Below are 19,451 nucleotides of genomic sequence, written 5' to 3' on the forward strand. Positions count from 1 at the left end.
GTGCGATTTCTGTGAAATTTTGCACACACATTCCCACTAGGCCGAGGACGAAATGCCACCCTTTTCACATTGGCCTGTTATAGCGCCACCAGCAGTCTAATTTAGCAAAACAATTTTTTGGAACAAAATGCCTCAAATCATGAATGCAGTATCCGATTGCTGTGCAAGGCCGAAGAAGTAATGGCGCCCCTTTTCACATTGGCTTTTTATAGCGCCACCAGGAGGCCACAATAACCTACCTGACCTGGCGGAGACCTGTGCTCCGAGGAGCACTTTTTCTAGTTAAAGACATTTTACAGCACAATTGGAACAAAGTAGCTTTTATTTCATACAGTGATTGGGACAATGCATTAATTAACTTTAGTTATTAGTGCCTTTTCATAGTTATACTGATATTATGCTAATATACAGAGTCAAGACTGCAGAAACTTGACTTGCTTTTCTGAAATCCAGTCTGTCAACAACACATTTCATGCAAACTGTATTCTTGTGGTTTGACCTAAATAACATGTAATAAACGGCACTTATCTACCAAGTAAAAAGGATTGTCTTAAAATCTAGATCAGTGCAATACATTGTAAAACTTTTGCAGGTACTGTTTTGGAGCTTCGGTCATTCAGGCAGGCAGATTTTCGACTCTACTTCCACATGTATTTCTCACAGAAGCCCACGTTCTAGAGTAAGAACATAAATAGACAAATCAATTTAGTAAATTGGTTAGTTTAACTATAGATCAGACTAAATACATATTTTTAATTCATACATTATTCTGGTTGGCAGCCACAAAAATCTTATTTATGCATGCAGCCTTCAAAAAAATCTACATCCCTTTTAATAGATTTTTATGAAATGGACAAATTAAATCAATTATGACCAAGCAGCTAGTACAAACCACTTCGGGGTCTGTCTGGTGGTCCAAACTTTTCAAGCACTGCTAAAGTACAACACCATGGCTTGATATGCCCGTGTCCTGATTGGCTGAGATGGCATGTGACATTTTAATATGGGTCTAAGTGTATTAAATGACATGGCGGCCTTTGTAACTTTCAACAATTAGTTTTTGTTGTATATACACAGTACATGCAACATTGAGGCATAGCTGTTTTGTTTTGTTACTATATAAGCTCATAAACAAGACGGGTTCATGGATTAAAGTTCTCAAGCCAGACTTTGGCCTATGTGACTGAGAACTGGCATTGCCTGAGTGATAAGCTGGCTGAATGTTCAGTGGGGAAAACATTTTATCCAATTTACTTACACCACACTTCTGAGCAGTTCCCATGTCTTTGCACCAGTAGCTGGGTCCCAAGTTACAAACGTTCTTCTTACCCCAAGGCCTCCATTCTTTCACAGTAGCACACAGATCAGCTCTCTTGAAGAAAGACAGGAGAGATGAGTGAACTAAACTGAATTAAGACATCAGATAACCACTATGCAGGTCTCTAGTTGTCGTTAGCGACAAAGACAGATTTACACCTAGCATAACTCTCTGGAAGAAAAAAAATATATATTTTACTTCACAAGCATCTCGGACAACCATCTGGTTTCCTAAAACCTTCTGCAGCCTGGAGCCATGAAGTTTGGTAAACACCTCACACTGAAGGAGAAAAAAAAGAAAAAGATTAGTCACTTTTAACTTTTTATTGCACTGAAGGTCAAAATCTTTGGAACGTTCATATATGATAAAGAAAGCCACAAAACATCCCATATAAACATGTCAACCATTAGGTCAGGGTTTCACATGACCACGTCTCATGAGGAGTGTGATGAGTTGAAGATATAGAGGGATTGAATCTTGAATGTGTGGGTTTGGTAGAGCAAAGGACCAGGTACCTTAGGAATGGCTCTGGGGTGATGGAAGCAGACAGACTGGAGGAAAGAGGAGGTCTGATGTTCAGTGGAGTTGAGACCCAGGTGGAGTCGACTTAAAACAGCCAGAGTACGGCATGACTCACAGTCAGAGGGGAGAGCCATCTCTGCGGAGTCAGAAGAGCATTAACTTGGGAGACATTGTGGAAATACTCTTTAGTTTTCAGTTCCTATTCATGCCACTCACTCACCCACATGAGATGTCTCCTTGAACAGACACAGGTGCAACATGGCACAGATGGCGTGTGGTGCAGCCTCTGACAAGAGGAAGCTAACTATCTCCTTCCCATACTTCTCGATTAAGTCGTCACATTGTTCCTTATAACTTGCAGGGATAAGATTACACACCTCTCCCATAAGGTTGAGCACAGACTCCTGCAAAGCAAAAAGAGGAGAGAACAAAGTGGCACACAAATGATGCGATATATAATCCTGAAATATATGTCAACAATGCATTGTAATATGAGAGTACATTCACCTCAGTCCTATTTTTAGGCAGCATGTCCTCCAGTTTCTTTGTGACAAACAAGCATAAGGTGCACTGTGGGCTGAACTGCACCTGGAGAGAGAGTAGTAACTGAAACTGATAAGAAATTTTTCACAGACCATATAAAAATAATCTCAAGTTTCACTTCATCTATTATTTATTTAACTTATTATGCTTCCTCACTCTGGCCTGTGTGCTAATGTGTGCTCTACTCTCAGAGCTGGACATATCTTTTTCAGTGGCAGGCTGAGCACGTTCCACCAGTTCACTCTCTGACTGGATCGAACAGAGTCCCAGGACAGTACAGGCTTCACCAGGATTCTGCAGAAAGAATAGAACAGAAACAAATCATAGAAGTGATCCTACATGAAAGCCGATGATGCACCTTTGGTGCATCTCCACATACTTGCGTAAATACAGAGGGATTTCTGTGACCTGGATAAAAATAAATCTCACCAGGTCACTAGCAATGAATTGCAGGACTCGAGGCAAATATGTCTTCACCCGTGAAATGCAGCTTGATTGTTGTTCTGAAGGGAGGTACAGGCACAGATCATGCAGGGGTTTATATGTAGTGTCCTGCAGAAACACATCTGTTAGTGTATTGTCCTGCTTGTATTTGGGGAAGCGTTTACTCGTTATATTAAGCAGAACTGAAAGAGGAAGCAGAGTATTGTCACATTTGATAAATTTGACAATTCTCTTCTGAGTACCAAAAGCAAGTACATTACAGTAGGTAAGAGCCACCAACAAAATAGTTTGATAAAACTAAATTGATGGAAAATATTTGCTCTGACACTTTTAATAAATATTTATTTACTCCATCTATAGACCTATGCTAACTAAAGTCCCTTCCTTACATACATTTAGTTGTATGTGTTTACATATCAAACAGATCCTGCATGCTACTGAATGACAACAAATGATAATCATAATGTTTAGAAGTTTTCACACACTACCCATGAAGACAACGCTCACCTGTGTGTCGTTATTATCCATCATGGCTGTGAACAGCTGAGCCACCTGGGTGCATTCTGAACAAATGTCTGATGTCTAGTAAAGAAAGGCCACAGGTCAGAAACATGTTTATTCAAGCAGACATTATTCAAACATTACAAATTAAAGTGTATTTATATTGTCTTTTAGTGACATATGACAGTTAAGTTACTGTTGAGAGAACTTAAAAAAAGAGACCTTGAATGTGATTAAAATGGATGTGAAAGGAATGTTCTATATTTTCTATATATTCTATAATGTTTATACCTATTATACATGGTATGCACTCATCATGGCATGACATTGGTGGTGGGATTACTTCTTAAACATAGCCTACATGTGCATAAAGTGTAATGTTGTATGATATATGTAAATTGCCATATTGTGATCAGTAACATTTTTGACAATATTGTTTGAAATGCATCTCACCGAAGACTGTGAATGTCCTCCAATGACCCTGGAATCCCCTGGGCCTTATTGACAGCATAAAACCCATTAACAAGCAGAGAGGAACATAAAACAGGAACATAAAACATGTGAAAGAAATGTACTTAATGAATGAGGTACTGTCTTAACTTGTTTTGACCCAATAAAGTACTATTAAAACATTGATAGAAAAATCTATGTTCCAAAAGATCTAATATTTCATGTAAAACCAAATACCATGACATGACTCGAATTGTCTGAGGTGAGGCAGACATGTTTATCTTGTTCTTGTATGAGATTTTAGCTAACCTGTTCTATTGATATATAGTTAATAAACGGACATACCAGGACACAGACACGCAATGAGGATCACAGCGATAGAAGCAAATTCCATCATCACGAGAGAAGCCATGTCACAACAATGATGTTAGTTAGGGTGCTGCCATACACAACAATGATGTTTATGCGCACTGTTGCCAGATTGTGTGAGAAAAATAAGCAGCCAGGTCTATGAAAACAAGGCCAAAATAAGCGATAGGCTACATGAGCACTTTAAACCTTCTGAAAATAGCCGATCTACAAGCTCAAAACGCGCTGCGATGCGACGCGTCATGAGCTTATTATCTTCTATTTTCAAAGAAAATCTTGAAAAAAAAGAGAATTTTGGGATATTTTCAAATCCAAAAAATCTTGTAGAACTTTACAGAAGAACAAGCCCAACCTCGCTTATAATAAGCAGACATGGCAACCTTGTTTATGCGTCCAGACCGGAAGCGCAGATTATTCTACCATCCAATCAGATCAAGAGAAGTGACGCGCACGTTGAAACCGGATAATAAAACTGTCAAACCACCTTTATTTATAAATGTAGGTGATTTTTAAAACATAGCATTTTGTATTTGCTGCATTTATTTTCACACATTTTCCTCTTTAGGCCTACTGGGAAGTGGTGGAAAAAGTACTCACATTTTTTACTTGCAATGTCGAAATACAGTACTTACAAGTGAATCTGCTAATCTGCTATTTTCACAATAGTCAAACAAAATGTAATGCCTCAACTTCTACATTCCAAGTGCTTATCAGGGTGGGGGGGGTCCCCAGTTCAAATATGATTATTTTGGGGGGTCACAGCCTGAAAAGTTTTGAGAACCACTGAGTTTGACATAGCCCGGTTGCTTAAGACCAGATTTTTGAAAAAGGGGGACACGGCTGACAAAAGCGCCAATTTTTTTTTACGTGTTCTCCATCACCATAAGTTTAATTTTGGACGGGGAGCCACACCATCAAGATGGCAGAAGGCGGCCATCTTGGATTACAAAGATGGCCACCATGCAATATCTATAAAAGCCAATATCTCGGCTTCCAAGCCACTTAGAAGGTCAATCTTGGTGTCAAAATATACATTTTCTGGGACAAGGAATGCAATAAAACTATAGGGAATATCAATAAGTGACTAATTCAGCCAATATTAGATAATTTGGTAAATTCTGGCAATATATGTACACAATTATGCATGCTTCGTCTAGATTATGCACAACATCTCAGTGTGTGTGTGTGTGTGTGTGTGTGTGTGTGTGTGTGTGTGTGTGTGTGTGTGTGTGTGTGTGTGTGTGTGTGTGTGTGTTATTAAACTTTGACAGATCTGACTCTTGTTATTTCCTATTTTTCCTATCTATTTTGTAGTATCGTTCCTATTGTTTCCTGTCTGCCTAGTTACTGTTTACCTGCCTTGTCTCTCCTCCCTGTGATTATTAGTTATCTCCACCTGTGTCCTGTTAGTCCCTAGGGTGTGGGTGTGTCTGGATCTGGTTCCTGCCAGTGTGACCACCTGCATTCACTCACCTGCAATCATGCCTACAGTACTTAAGCCTCAGTCTCTCTCCAGTCTCTTGCCAGATTGCCTTGTGTTTACCCAAGCTCTCAAGCATTGTTCAAAATCAAGTTTTTTGCCCTAACTGATCTCTGTTCTGTTTTCTATACTACGTTTTTGCCCAGCCCTTGCCGGTACCTCTGCCTTCTCTGACTGCCCCTTTGGTTTTCGACCCCTTGCCTTACACAGTTTAGATTTTTGCCTGCCCCTTGCCAATCTCGTCTCTTGCACACAATGGATTGGGCTTTGTAGATCTCCAAAAGAGTTGATGTGGTCTGGGATACTTACATCACCAGCAGCATAAAAGAGTCAACAAGGGAGAAGCGAGGCAAAGGGATACGACGGAAGGTGGCTGGTCAGAACAAGCTGCCGGGGAATTGGCCAGATTTCCTGCGTGATCCTATAAACAAGCAGGAACTCTTTACCTTTCTCTCTGGGAAGATTGCATCCACCGCCTGGCCAGAGGGCAAGCTGGTCTTCATCACATCTGGCATCACAGTGGTCGGCACAGACACCAGCCACTCCATGCTGCCATGTAACCACGAAGAGGCCGACACCAGGATATTGATTCACCTGCTTGATGCCCTGGAACATGGCTGTTCTACCTGCTTGATACGCACTGTGGATACGGATGTTGTCGTTATCCTCATCGGCAAGTTCCATGCCCTGCTCACCAAGTATCCAGCTGCAGACATCTGGGTTGCTTTTGGCACTGGCAAGAACTACACCTATGTTCATATAAACACCATCTGCCATGCTCTGGGCAAAGACAAGTCCACAGCACTTCCCATCTTCCACTGTTACACAGGCTGTGACACAACATCAGCATTCTGCGGGAAAGGAAAGAAGTCAGCATGGGTGGCATGGAAGTCCTACCCTGAGGTCACCCAGGCCTTCAACTACATGGCAGAAAATCCATACACTTCAGTGACCATAGATGCCCAACACTTTCAGCTTCTTGAGCGTTTCACAGTCATCATGTATGATAAGACAAGTGATTTGGAATCTGTCAATGAAGCACGGCGAGAGTTGTTCTGCCAGAAGAACAAAACGATGGAACACATTCCACCAACGCAAGATTCACTGTTGCAGCACGTGAAGCGAGTTGCCTACCAGTCTGGGATCTGGTCCACGTCTGAACTGGCCCAGCAGCCGACACCCAGTCCAGAAGGATGGGGATGGACATTGGAAGACAACAACCAGGTCTGGCTTCCTGTGTGGAGCATTCTACCGATGGCGTCAAAAGCCTGCAATGAACTGGTCAAGTGCGGTTGTAAACGTGGTTGTGGTGCAAGGTGCTCATGCAAGAAGGCACACTGGAATTGCACAGAGCTTTGCAGTTGTCAATGTGACAGATCATTTGAATGTCAATTCACTTCATGCTCCATTTTCTGTGTCTGACTGCTAACCGAGTTGAAAATTATGTAAATATGTTGCTAGAATGACCATATTTATTTGATCGTGGCACAAATAAACATCTAGTGGAATTCTCAATAGCTTTATTGCATTCCTTGACCCAGAAAATGTATATTTTGACACCAAGATTGACCTTCTAAGTGGCTTTGAAGTCGAAATATTGGCACTTATAGATATTACATGGTGGCCATCTTTGAAATCCAAGATGGCCGCCTTCTGCCATCTTGATGACGTGGCTCCCCGTCCAAAATGAAACTTATGGTGATGGAGAGCATGTAGAAAAAATTTGGCGCTTTTGTCAGCCGTGTCCCCCTTTTTTTGTTAACAGCCCTGACTAACAGCTTGCCTTGAAGACATGCACAGTATGCCCAGTAGATGGCAGTAGAGCTTCAATCCTAAAATGGGGGGCGTTTATAGAAGGTCAATGGATGTCTTTGACAACTGGTGATTAAGAGCTTTAAATAATTTAGTTTAAGATGAATAGATAGAAGCATTAAACACATTGTTAAATTTTAACAAGGGCATGCAATTCTTACAGTCATGAATATCTTAAAGATAGGGTAAGTGATTTTCTTTGGTTAAAATTGATAGTACTCATTGCAGAGCAGTGGTTTTCAACCCTTTTCATCATAGCAAGGACCACTATTTGATTGTCAGACCCAAAACTTGATGTTGGTACCATGGACGAGATAACAGGCAAACGTTGATTAAAATAACAGTTCTTTATTAAGTAGGCCTTATGCAGATGTTTAACAATAATTTAACCCTTGAGAGCGAAAATTGACAAATGATTTAGCTGGGGACCACCTGGAACACCCTCAAGGACCACTGGTGGTCCCCTGACCGAGTGTTTGTTCAGTAACAGGAGTCTCCATGTCTCCATCTGATTGGCTGTAATTTTGCAACCCACCAGAAAATGTATTTTCTGTTTATTAAAGAGCTGAAGAGATGGGGAGACTCCTGTTACTGAACAAACACTAGCAATGATAAGGCCTACTATTGATTGATTGATTGATGTAGTTTATTTAGTAAGACATGAGAATAGTACATGACAGTACATAACAGTACATGGAAGTACAAATTCACAATACAAGGTCTACTAAACTGGAACTCTCATTAAGCATTACGCTTGTTTAAGATGAGACCCCCATGCACACAAATCATGATGAAATATAAGGCAGATAGATATACACACTACTATACAGAATGTCATACAATCAGCTTTCAGGTTACTGGTATGAAGAGAGAAAAAAAATATATATATATATATATATATATTTTATATATATATATATACAAAAGAGGAAAATGAAGGAGGGGGGGGTAGGGGGGGTAGGTTAAGACTTAGACAGGGGCCATTTTCGAATTGCAGCCTCCTGAAGGTGTATCTTTAGGGCAGTTTTGAAAGTGAGTAGGGTTTTACACTCCTTTACTCCTTTTGGTAGGGCATTCCACATTTTCGATGAATAGCATGAGAACGAGTTCATTCCCTTAGTTGAGCCAAATCTGGGTTGAACATGATTTGTGGAGCTGCCTCTGGTGTTATGATCATGGACTGCATTAACATTTTGGAAGTATTTTGACAAATACAGGGGGATCCCAATGTTGTGGTGTATCTTGAAGACCAGGCCCATAGCAAGTTGCTGTACTCTGTCCTCAACCCTAAGCCATCCAATCCTAGCAAAATGAGCAGGGGTTAGATGGGTTATGTGATTGAGGCCAAGAAGTAGCCTTACAAGTTTGTTTTGGGATGTTTGGAGCCTTGTTTTTAAGGCCTTGGAGGTGTTGTGATACCATGAGGTGCATGCATAATCATAATGACCTTGAATGAGGGCCCCTGCAAGAATTTTCAGAGTATTCTTACTGACTAGACGATCAATCCTCCACAAATAGCGTGTTGTTTGGTTGACATTTTGTATCACTTTTTCGGCGTTTTTGTTACCAGAGAGGTTTGCCTCCACGATGGAGCCCAGGTAGGTAATTTCATCCTTTCTTTTGATGACATCATCACCCACTTTGATCGTGAAACTCTCTACCTTGCTAAGGTTAGGACTGGACCCAAAGAGGATGGATTCAGTTTTACCCAGGTGTAATGAAAGTTTGTTGTCAGAGAGCCAGATGCAGATCTTGTTGAGTTCGGAGCTGAGAGTTTTCTCAACCTGCAGCCTGTCCCTGTCCGAGACTAGCAGGGCCGAGTCATCTGCGAACAGGAACAGTTTGCAGTCGCAGGCTGATGACATGTCATTCACATATATCAGGAACAGTAAAGGTCCTAGTATGCTTCCTTGTGGGACACCACAAGTCACAGGGAGGGGGGGGGACTGGGTGCCGTTTACTTCCACCACTTGCTCCCTCCCTTCCAGGTAGGATCTCATCCAGTTCACTGACGTATCATCAAAACCTATTGCTTTGAGCTTATTGATCATAATTGGGTGATTAACAGTGTCAAAGGCCTTCTGGAGGTCCAGCATGACCATGCCGCAATATTTGCCCTTGTCGACATCTTGTTTGATAGAGTCGTTCAAATAGAGAAGGCATGTGTCAGTGGAGTGGTTTGTTCTGAAGCCAGATTGGAATTTGTAGATTAGATTTTTTTCGGCAAGATACTTATCGACCTGTTCATAGACTATTTTTTCCATGACTTTCGAGATGGAGCTAAGAATAGAAATAGGGCGGTAGTTGCCAGGGTCTAATTTGTTTCCTTTTTTGTACAGAGGGGTCACCCTTGCTTTTTTGAAATCGTTAGGGACCCGTCCCTGTATGATGGAGAGGTTTATTATGTGGGTAATGATTGGAGCAATGGAGGCGGCTGAGTCTTTTAGAAATTTGGCGGGGATATTGTCGAGGCCTGTGGCTTTGTGTTGATGAAGAGCATTCAATTTTTTAAACACCTCCTCTGTTTTCACAGGGGAGAGTTTAAAATCATCTTTGCGTACACCCTGTTTTTCGTAAAATGAGTCAACATACTCCTCACCATAGCACCCAGAGTGAGGGGGTAGTTTTTCAACCAAATCTGAGGTTATGGTCGTGAAGAATATGTTGAGGATTTTACTCACTTCATGTTTGGATCAGAATATAGTGCTATAACCTTTTAACATTTTTTTTTGTTTTAATTAAAAGGTAGCCTATCACTTATACCCCACCTTAATTCTTTATTTTGCCAAGTTGCCTATATTTGCGCAATGTAGACTACATACATAGCCTACTTGGCGAGGTTGGTGCCTGGTAGAAAATAGATAAACAGCAAGTTGCAACAAAGTAAACAACAAAGTACCCACTTACAATATTTAGGCTACACCAAGTTATAGATAAAGATGAAATATTTACATTAAAGGTAGGGTACGTGATTTACTTTGATAAAAATAAGTGTTAAATAGCTCTATATTCTGATAGTAGGCTACTCATTGCTATAGAGTGTTTGTTCAGTAAAAGGAGTCTCCCATGTCCAGACTCCAGCTCTTGCTCTCTCCTGATTGGCCGGCTGTGTGTGTGTGTGTGTGTGTGTGTGTGTGTGTGTGTGTGTGTGTGTGTGTGTGTGTGTGTGTGTGTGTGTGTGTGTGTGTGTGTGTGTGTGTGTGTGTGTGTGTGTGTGTGTGTGTGTGTGTGTGTGTGTGAGCCATAGAGGTAGGTGCGAGCGAGCCTACTGGAACTTCCTGTAGCCTACTTCATGTACTTCTGGTTAGACCTCTATGGGTGAGACACTTTAGCTAATTGTCCAGCCTGGGAATCAACTAAAATTGACAGTGATTAGGGAAAATAACAAATGTGTGGCAATCTGTATCTTTTTGTAGAATTAGGTGGAACTGGTAGTGGTGGTAGTTAATCATGCCAAAATCAAAGAAATGCAAGACAGATAATGGTGATGAGTCAGAAGAACTGCCGACACATAGCCATGGTTCACATGATGTTTCAGGGCTATGCCGACACAGTATCCTGTAAGTAACTTGTGTTTTCCATTTAACTGACACCGAGCCAAGTTAAGGGTCTGCCACTGCCAAGCTGTCTCAGCTACATGTCATTAGTGACAGACCAGACTTCTTGTTGAACCTCCCGAGTGTGCTACCAAAACTTTACTAAAAAATTGTCTTGTGTGACATGACATCTAATGAAGCGTCAACATCATTCTGAAGAATCCCCCCCCCCCCCCGTGAACCAACATTGATTGATTGATTGATTGATTGATTGATTGATTGAATACTTTATTAACAGTTTGCAAATAGTACAGTGGCACTGATACAATTATACAATGACGCTAAAAGGATAACACAAAAAGCTCCAAGGGCTGCTTGTTTCCATTGTGGTCCTATGTATTCAATGAATCAAGACATACAATAACATACAAGAAATCATCAACACTAGTAGCAATAAACGTATATGTACAGAAAACAATTGGAGTAGCAGTTGCAAATTGCAGACAGGTGCTCTTTTATGGCGATTTTAAAGTCCATCACAGAAAAAAAGAATTGGCAGCCATCTTTGCCGCCCTCTTGCATCTCCACAAATTGATTTGGATTTAAAAACTAAAATCAACATCATCATACAGAGACACATTTCCCCATTATCTGTGTAATTTTGGCATGAGGAATTTATTGAGACAGTTATTGTTATGATATTATTACATTTTGTATTAAAATTCAAACAATAAGTAAGTCTTTAGGCTGTAATTTTAAATTAGCAAAATATCTTCTTGTCTTGTCTTGTCTATAATCCATCTAACATATAATCCACACAAACTGCAGGATTCGAGGAATCAATTAACCTCATTCCTTGTTCTTTGTTTATTTCTTTTGCTAAAAATGTAGAGTAGCCAATGATTTTTACCCCCTTTTTCTCCCAATTTAGTCTTAAATGCCAACCCCTGGACACCATGGTGGTGGGCAGGTACTTTAGCTAACTAACCTGTACTAACCTCATTCCTAGTTTGATCTCCATCTCATGAGGAGATAAAGCCTGGAAAAAACGACTGCTTAAAGTGCCTAACCAGAAGTACAGGAAGTATAGGGCTACATTGTCCAGGAACTTCTTGTGGCCCTGTACATTTTACGTAGGCTACTTCTGGTTAGACACTTTAGGCAGTATCCTAGGAATCAACTAAAATTGTCAGTGATTAGGGAAAATAACAATATGTGGCAATCTCTATCAATGGTGTAAAGTAAAGTAAGTCCATTTGCTCAAGTACTGTACTTAAGAAGTACAATTATTTGAAAACTTTAGTTACTAGTTACTTTGCAGATATACATTATTATATTATAAAACATACATTAACCACTTCAGCCCTATTTTATACATAGGCTACTTGAAAATAGCCGATCTACAAGCTCACAACGCGTCGCATCGCTATGCGTTGTGAGCTGGTAGATCTGCTATTTTCAAACATTTTAGTACTTTTACTTTTGGTACTTTAAGTATATTTTGATGCCAATACGTTTGTACTTTTACTCAAGTAACATTTTGAATGCAGGCCTTTTTCTTGTAACAGGGTATTTTTATATTGTGGTATTGCTACTGTTACTTAAGTAAAATATCTGAGTACTGCTTCCACCACTACCAGAGAGAAACTTTTTTCTCACTACTGCCCAAAGGTTGCCAAGGGTACTTCATGCAAACGTACAGAAAATGCACGTCGGGTTGAGTTATTTTTAACTCTATAATTGAGTGCAGTTGAACCGGACGGACAGAAACTTTGAGGAAAGTTGGACGGACAAAACATGCAGAATCTGTCCCCCCCGGCCCCACCGTCAACCCACGGGCCACGCTCCTAATGTCAACTATGTATTCTTGGAATACATAGGTACATAGGTGGAACTGGTAGGGCTGTCACGATTACAAATTTAAGTTGACAATTAGTTCAAGTTGTCACTCAAACAAGAGAGTAATAATATAATTGTGGTGGTGAGTCAGAAGAACTGCCGACACAGCCCTGTGTAATTTGTATTTTACCAGTGCTTAATTTGTAAGTTATTAGGTGCCGAAGCTCATGCATCCGACTAAAAGTCATGCCCCCCCCCCCCCCTTGCAGGGGCCTTTTTATATATTTTCCATTTTCATAAAATACAATTAATTGATAGCCTCGGAAAGCTAGGTCAATTAACAGCATAAGGGCTACTGTTTCCTCATCTAATAATTTAATAATCAAGAATGTAGCAATCTAGAAGAACAAAAACAGCTCCAACTCTCTCCCTCCCTCTCCCACTCTTGTCAATTGTGCGTGCCTTCACTTTCACAGGCAGTGACACAGTCACAGACAGACAGTCACAGACAGACAGACACGCGACGCGCATATGAAACAAGGGGCTAGCATCCGCTTGTAAATTGAGGCTATGAATGGCCTAAACCGCTGTTTAACCGCTGTTTCACCGCTGTTTCACCGCTGTTTCACCGCTGTTTCACCGCTGTTTCACCGCTGTTTCACTGCTGTTTCACCCTTGCTGGTTGCAGAAGCAATTAGGCTCTATTCAAGCGTATGGGTTTTTGGCAGAACTTTACACTTGATTTTATTACCTTAATAAACATTGTCATAAATACTATAAGCTTCCAGTCGTTAGTTTAAAGTCTTCTTTCAGGGGTCTGCCACTGCCAAGCTGTCTCAGCGATAACCGGAACGCTCGCCCCAAAACACATTCGCCCCCATTTTTGAGTGGAACATGAGCTCCCAGTGGAGTGGCGGACCACTCGCCCTGATTGGCACAGAACGCTCGCCAGTGCCGGCCCTGAAGAATTTACACCCCCCCCCCTATTATTTAAATAAATAAGGCCATTAAACAAACACAAATAATTAGGACATTGCGTAAAACACAAAAGCCAAATTACAATTTAGGCATTTAGCAGATGCTCTTAACTTACCCTGCCAGAGTTTTTTCAAAAAGTCTGTAGCCTCTGCCAGGGTTTTGACCGATTTTGGTACCTTTTCGCATAGCCACAGAATATTTTTCTCCAGTATGATTGATCCCCAGAAAATTTCTAATCACAGATGAGATTCAGGTGTGGTTTCACAAATGTCAACGAGGTCAATTTGACCTTGTTGTCATGTGTTGTTTGATGTTTGAAAATAGCTCAAAACCAGTAGTTTCAAACCAAAAAACATTGTGAATTGTTTGTCCGTTTCAATTTTAACATTGAAGTGGATGGAGCAGCAAATCTTTGGGAATTGTTATCTCCTTATTCGTTTGGAATATCGAAAAGGTGTCAATCTTAAATAATTAGAAAATCTTTTTTTTTTTTTTTTTAAAGACGTTTTTAAACGTCTTTGGCAGGCAATAGCTGAAGGCCCAAAGACGTTTATAAACGTCTTTGGCAGTTATAGAGTTAATCCAGAGCGATTTACAGTAAGCAAGGTAAGCAAAAGGTAATACATCAAATGCATAGAGATAGTGTAGTGCCTCAGTAATCTAGGATCATAGGTAAACCAATAACCTCAGTCTAAACATTATAATAATATAAAAAGATAAATAATATGTACATTGAAACTACAAACTATTAGGATGCCAGGTCAACAAATGAACCTGGCATCTGTCTAAATAACATGCTATCTAATTTACATTTTAACCTTTGCAAAAGACTGCATGGTCGTCAAGGCTAGAACATTTTAAACAAAACTATTATACTGTATATAAATATGAATGAATTTGCATTGGGCGTTATCTAAGTAGATAGCAAGTTGTTTTATTATCTCCTGTCATGCATGCACGCAGAGAGAGAGAGAGAGAGAGAGAGAGAGAGAGAGAGAGAGAGAGAGAGAGAGAGAGAGAGAGAGAGAGAGAGAATGAATGAAAATGGGAGGCAACAAACTGGAGTTGACATTCACATTAGGGTTTAACATTTTCCGGGAAATAGCTCATTTTAATTCCCGGGAATTTTCAGACCTTTTCCCGGGCTTCCTGGGAATTCCCGTTAAAGGGTTAAAGGGTGCCCACTAAAATGCATTTATATGTAGATAAATAGCCAATTTTACATCGAGGTGCCCAGATGTCCCCATTGTAACCACCTATCCTGTATTCCTAGTAAGCATTGACACCTATCTATTTGCTATTAAATATGCAAGAAAATGATCAGATTTAGAACAAGATGTTCCATACCATATATATCGGGAGGTGATTGGGGTAGCCACCTGTGCGACACCGGCACTGCTGCTCCAGTGTTCTGTGTTTCTGACGTGACGTTAAGTTACGGGACTGTTTGCTCTTGTTTTGGGGATTCTGTTTGATCAGACAGACCACCATGTGTTGTGCCGTTAACCGTAACGCATTAACTTTAGCGTGAGTTTTCAGTTCTGGAGATGTGGTGGAGTTAGTAGGCTTACTAAGCTATCATCGGCTGCGCTCGTATTCGTGGCAACACGCTCGCCACAAAACACAGTTGCCCCGGGGCAAATCCGGCGGTATTCACCTGGTATTCCTACACGTAACCTCAGTAAACTATGCCTAAACTAAACCTAACCTTATTCCTAAACGTTACCTCAGTAAAACGGTGCCAACACCTAACTTTATTCCTACACTTAACCTGAGTAAAACTATATTCCTAACCTTATCCTCAGTAAAACAAATAGAAGAATACAAGAACCGCTTGTCTGCGAAATTAATGGGGGTGACGTGTTTTAGGGCAAGTCTTCCGTTTACCGTTCACCCGTCGCTGCGTAGCAGCACGAGCGGCGCAGACTGAACATATGGCATAGGAGGTCCAACCTGGGTCCTACGACAAACTACTGCCTTCTCCTTGTGTTTTATTTTGTTCATTACTGTTAAATTCAGTGCATCCCATATTGGTTCAAAACGGGACGATGGGACCCTGCCCTGGTCGGCAACGCGGCAAGTAACTTGGCTAATTATAATAGTAATTCCTCCGCGCTGTAGATAGGCCTTTCTACTAATTTATAGTAATTTCTAACAAGAAAAAACAACCAACGGGATCCCGGGAACCGAAGTCAGTTCCCGGGACGGTAAATAACGTATCCCGGGAATCCCGGTGTTAAACCCTAATTCACATGGGTGGCTGTTGCATGTGCATGCATGTCCGTGTACAGTATGTTATACTGTAGGCCTACTGTACCATTGCAATTAATAAACAGGTTTCTGCACATCTAGGGATGAATGCAGAACTCTTAACATTATTATCTGGAATGCATCCTTCTAAAAATAGAGGTCTTATCTTTTGTTTGAGACACTTGAGGTAACGTGGTCACTGGGACAGAATCGTAAATCATTCCTTTCACAGGTCATTTAACTTGAAGTATGCCAATCATCTGAGAGATACGGCTACAGCCTAATTAAGCTACCAACAGTGTCCCTGATGCAGAGCAGAATCACAGGGCTGCTGTACACCTGAAGGCATTCATGTGCTTGATTTCATTCATTTTTGCGGTCAGGTCATCAGATGCTTGATCTCATGAAGTTCCTGAATCTCATCATCTCTGCAGACATGGAGAAGTGACTGTGTGAGAGGACAAAACACATTGGGCTCTCTATAGGCCAGGTATGACAAAACCCTCCACCATGTCAATTTCTCAGGTTGTTTAGTAGTATCCCTGTCAAATTGTGTACTTATTGTTTTGAATGAGGTTAGTTTCGGCTTGGAACTTGAGACAACTGGCCAATGCTCTTGATGAGGTGTTCACCTCCCTCACTTCCTCCAAAAAGTAAGTATTAGGGCAACAATGTGTTTAATCTAGTGTGGGACTACATGACCAATATACAATGACAAATATCCATGGCTCAAATGTGAACAGTGCTGGTGGGATCATGAGACAGGAGTTGAAACCTGGATTTGTTGTCATCAAACCAAATCTCAGAATAAGACGGCCCCTTCCCTCATCAAGAAGTATGTGGCATATGAATACAAGGTGAAGCACAATGAAAAAATAACATTGCTTACCGGCTCTGTAGCTTGTTCTGTCATGAAAGATTAAACCTTTTACCTTGTTATTTTGACTTATTGAACTCATATTTTGTTATTTTTCCCTAATCATTGTAAATTTTAGTTGATTCCAGAGTTTGCGTGGATCATATAGTTTGGTATGTATATATTTTTGCAAGATTTTGATTTTGAGTGTTAAAATCATGACAACAACCCTCTCAATCAGTTTCTCATGCCAGAATTACACTTCGTTGGAAATTCAAGATGGGAGAAAAGGATGGCCGCCAAACTGACCCTTGGGACAATATTTAAAGTTGGGAACATCAAAATATATTTTACTAGAAACCTTGAGGATAATAAAAAACGAAGTTAGAAATATATATCCTTGGAGTGCATGGGGACCCCACCTTCCTACCCAACCTGCTCGTGTGACTTGGGTAGAGGGTGGGAGGTAGCAATAGTCCCAGGGTCAGTGAGGGGGAAGTGCCCACTGCCATGGGAGAGAAACTGTTCAGGTGGTGCTGGAAGTGTGTCTGTCCGTGTTGATCTTTCTTGCACGCATTTGAGCCATAGAAGCACTAGAAGGATGATGGATGAAATGCTGTGTGTGTGTGTGTGTGTGTGTGTGTGTGTGTGTGTGTGTGTGTGTGTGTGTGTGTGTGTGTGTGTGTGTGTGTGTGTGTGTGTGTGTGTGTGTGTGTGTGTGTGTGTGTGTGTGTGTGTGTGCGTGTGTGTGTGTGTGTGCGTGCGTGCGTGCGCGCGCGCCAGTGATTGATTGTATGATAGAGGATTGTTTGTTTTCTCTTACTGTAACTGTAGGCGACATATCTCTTGCTACCAGTAAATATTTCCTTATGGTCCACACCTTGCAATGCTTCAAAATGCCCTTTTGTGCTCCTACATTGTGTTCTGGGACACTGCAGATCAAGTCAATGGGGCAGATACTTTGTATGTGACTTTTTCCTCATACTTCTCATAGGACACTTGTATGAGAGAGACCGCCTCAGATGCAATAATAATAATATTAATAATACTATGTTGTATAATAAAGTATACAACAGAAATGTATGACAGATGTCACTTGCTTTAATAGATCAAAACAAATCTATTAAAAACACCAGCAACCAAAAGGAATAAATCTGTAAAATGATTTTTAAGTCTTTCAAATCGCTACTCATTTTTATCCATACAACTACTTATCTTGTCTTAAATGCTTATTTCCTTATTTCTCTGTACTTTCATCTCTTTGTTCTCTGCTGACTAATCCAAGTGTAACCATTGAAAATAACAGCATTGCTCTTTTGATAACAATGGTGTTAACACAACTCGGCAGTGATTCATGCTTACTCACAATATAGTGTACAGTGTAGTCGTCTCTGAATGTAACACAAAGGACTATTGACCTACAAAATAACTTTAAGAAGACATTGTTCATTGATTCACTTTTTCAGTCTTTCTATTTCTTTCCATTTTCCATTTACTTCAACATACCAGTCTTAACCATTTCCTTCATGTAAATGGCCTAAAGCAGGACATAAAGTATTAGATGCCACTCATCCAACCACAGTGACCTTTTATATTGGTTTGTTCCTTGTTGTGTTTCCTTCTTGTAAACGTATGACATCATCACAACAATTAATAGCATACATGGAATTCCATTTCTCGTAATGTGATGAGAAACATTCTCAAAATAATGACTTTGTATCTAAAAAAATATAATTTTGTTCTAAAAAATAATGAGAAATAACAATCTAAACATAATGAGGAACTTTATCAAGAAAATGATACTATCTCAAATTAATGACTTAGTTAAATATAAAAGTGCGCTCCTTGGAGCACAGATCTCTGCTAGACCGGGTTGCCTATACCCAGGGCTGTTTCAGTCATGGGCTGCAGCCGTCAGGACACCAGAAAGCTGCGGTGGGAAATTAAGTTTGTGAGAATGAAATAAGCAATAGACAATAAAACAATATATACAGCACTCAACAATACACTGAATTCCTTCTCAACCATACACACGTGTACTCACACTCACAAACAAACCCACACAGTGACATCACCACACTCACTCACACGCAAGCATACCGACAGATGGTGTAACTTCTTTTGTTGGCAAAACGGCATGGGGTATGAAAACCCTGTTTGATGGTCATTGTCAAGTGAGGCACAAGAGCATTTGTGCCTAATTTGGTGAAAAACTAAATCACATTTATGCAACAAACAGTGACATTTGTAGCATTCCCCTATAGTGGAAGTGAAATTGAGATTGGCTCTGCGTTGTTTAGAGGCCCGTTGATGTGTGATTATATTTTGGGACATATCAGATGCTCTGTTTATTATTTGTGTTACTTTTTGCAAAATGCTAAAAACCCTTCCGCAAATCACGCTGATCGGTGCAGCAGTTTACAAGATTAGCTGCTGACAGACAGATGGACAGACTGACTCAGCAGTAACCAACTAAATAACCAAATGCCAATACTCAAATTTATACCTCCTCGCCTCCTCCAAACTCTGTCGTCTAGCAAAAAAAAAAATAAA

At 40.5% G+C, this 19,451-nt stretch overlaps 1 protein-coding gene across 2 annotated transcripts; it reads right to left on the bottom strand.

Moving 5' to 3' along the window:
* Window positions 1-286: 286 nt before the first annotated feature.
* Window positions 287-4,256, bottom strand: sftpbb (surfactant protein Bb). Of its 2 annotated transcripts, none has more exons than XM_080432415.1 (11): window positions 4,124-4,256; window positions 3,782-3,825; window positions 3,335-3,409; window positions 2,813-2,935; window positions 2,546-2,677; window positions 2,348-2,428; window positions 2,061-2,244; window positions 1,834-1,976; window positions 1,517-1,597; window positions 1,259-1,372; window positions 287-674 (listed from the first exon to the last, which is right to left on the bottom strand). In XM_080432415.1, exons 1-11 carry the CDS (start codon window positions 4,188-4,190, stop codon window positions 639-641), a joined length of 1,080 nt encoding a protein of 359 aa, XP_080288541.1. In that variant the 5' UTR covers window positions 4,191-4,256; the 3' UTR covers window positions 287-638. The 2 variants fall into 2 exon arrangements, with proteins under 2 accessions (XP_080288541.1, XP_080288540.1); XM_080432414.1 differs by having other exon boundaries at window positions 2,540-2,677.
* Window positions 4,257-19,451: the final 15,195 nt, after the last annotated feature.

The sequence above is a fragment of the Gymnoscopelus braueri genome (assembly GCF_963280865.1).
Source record: "Gymnoscopelus braueri genome assembly, chromosome: 7".
NCBI lineage: Eukaryota > Metazoa > Chordata > Actinopteri > Myctophiformes > Myctophidae > Gymnoscopelus > Gymnoscopelus braueri.

What these genes read in the sequence shown, in the direction of transcription:
- sftpbb (XM_080432414.1), bottom strand. Translation starts at nt 4,190, where the DNA reads ATGGCTTCTCTCGTGATGATGGAATTTGCTTCTATCGCTGTGATCCTC. An exon ending in TGGATAATAACGACACACAG is followed by an intron (nt 2,936 to 3,334) that starts GTGAGCGTTGTC and finishes GTGTTTCTGCAG; the next exon opens with GACACTACATATAAACCCCT. An exon ending in ACATTAGCACACAGGCCAGA is followed by an intron (nt 2,429 to 2,539) that starts GTGAGGAAGCAT and finishes CTCTCTCTCCAG; the next exon opens with GTGCAGTTCAGCCCACAGTG.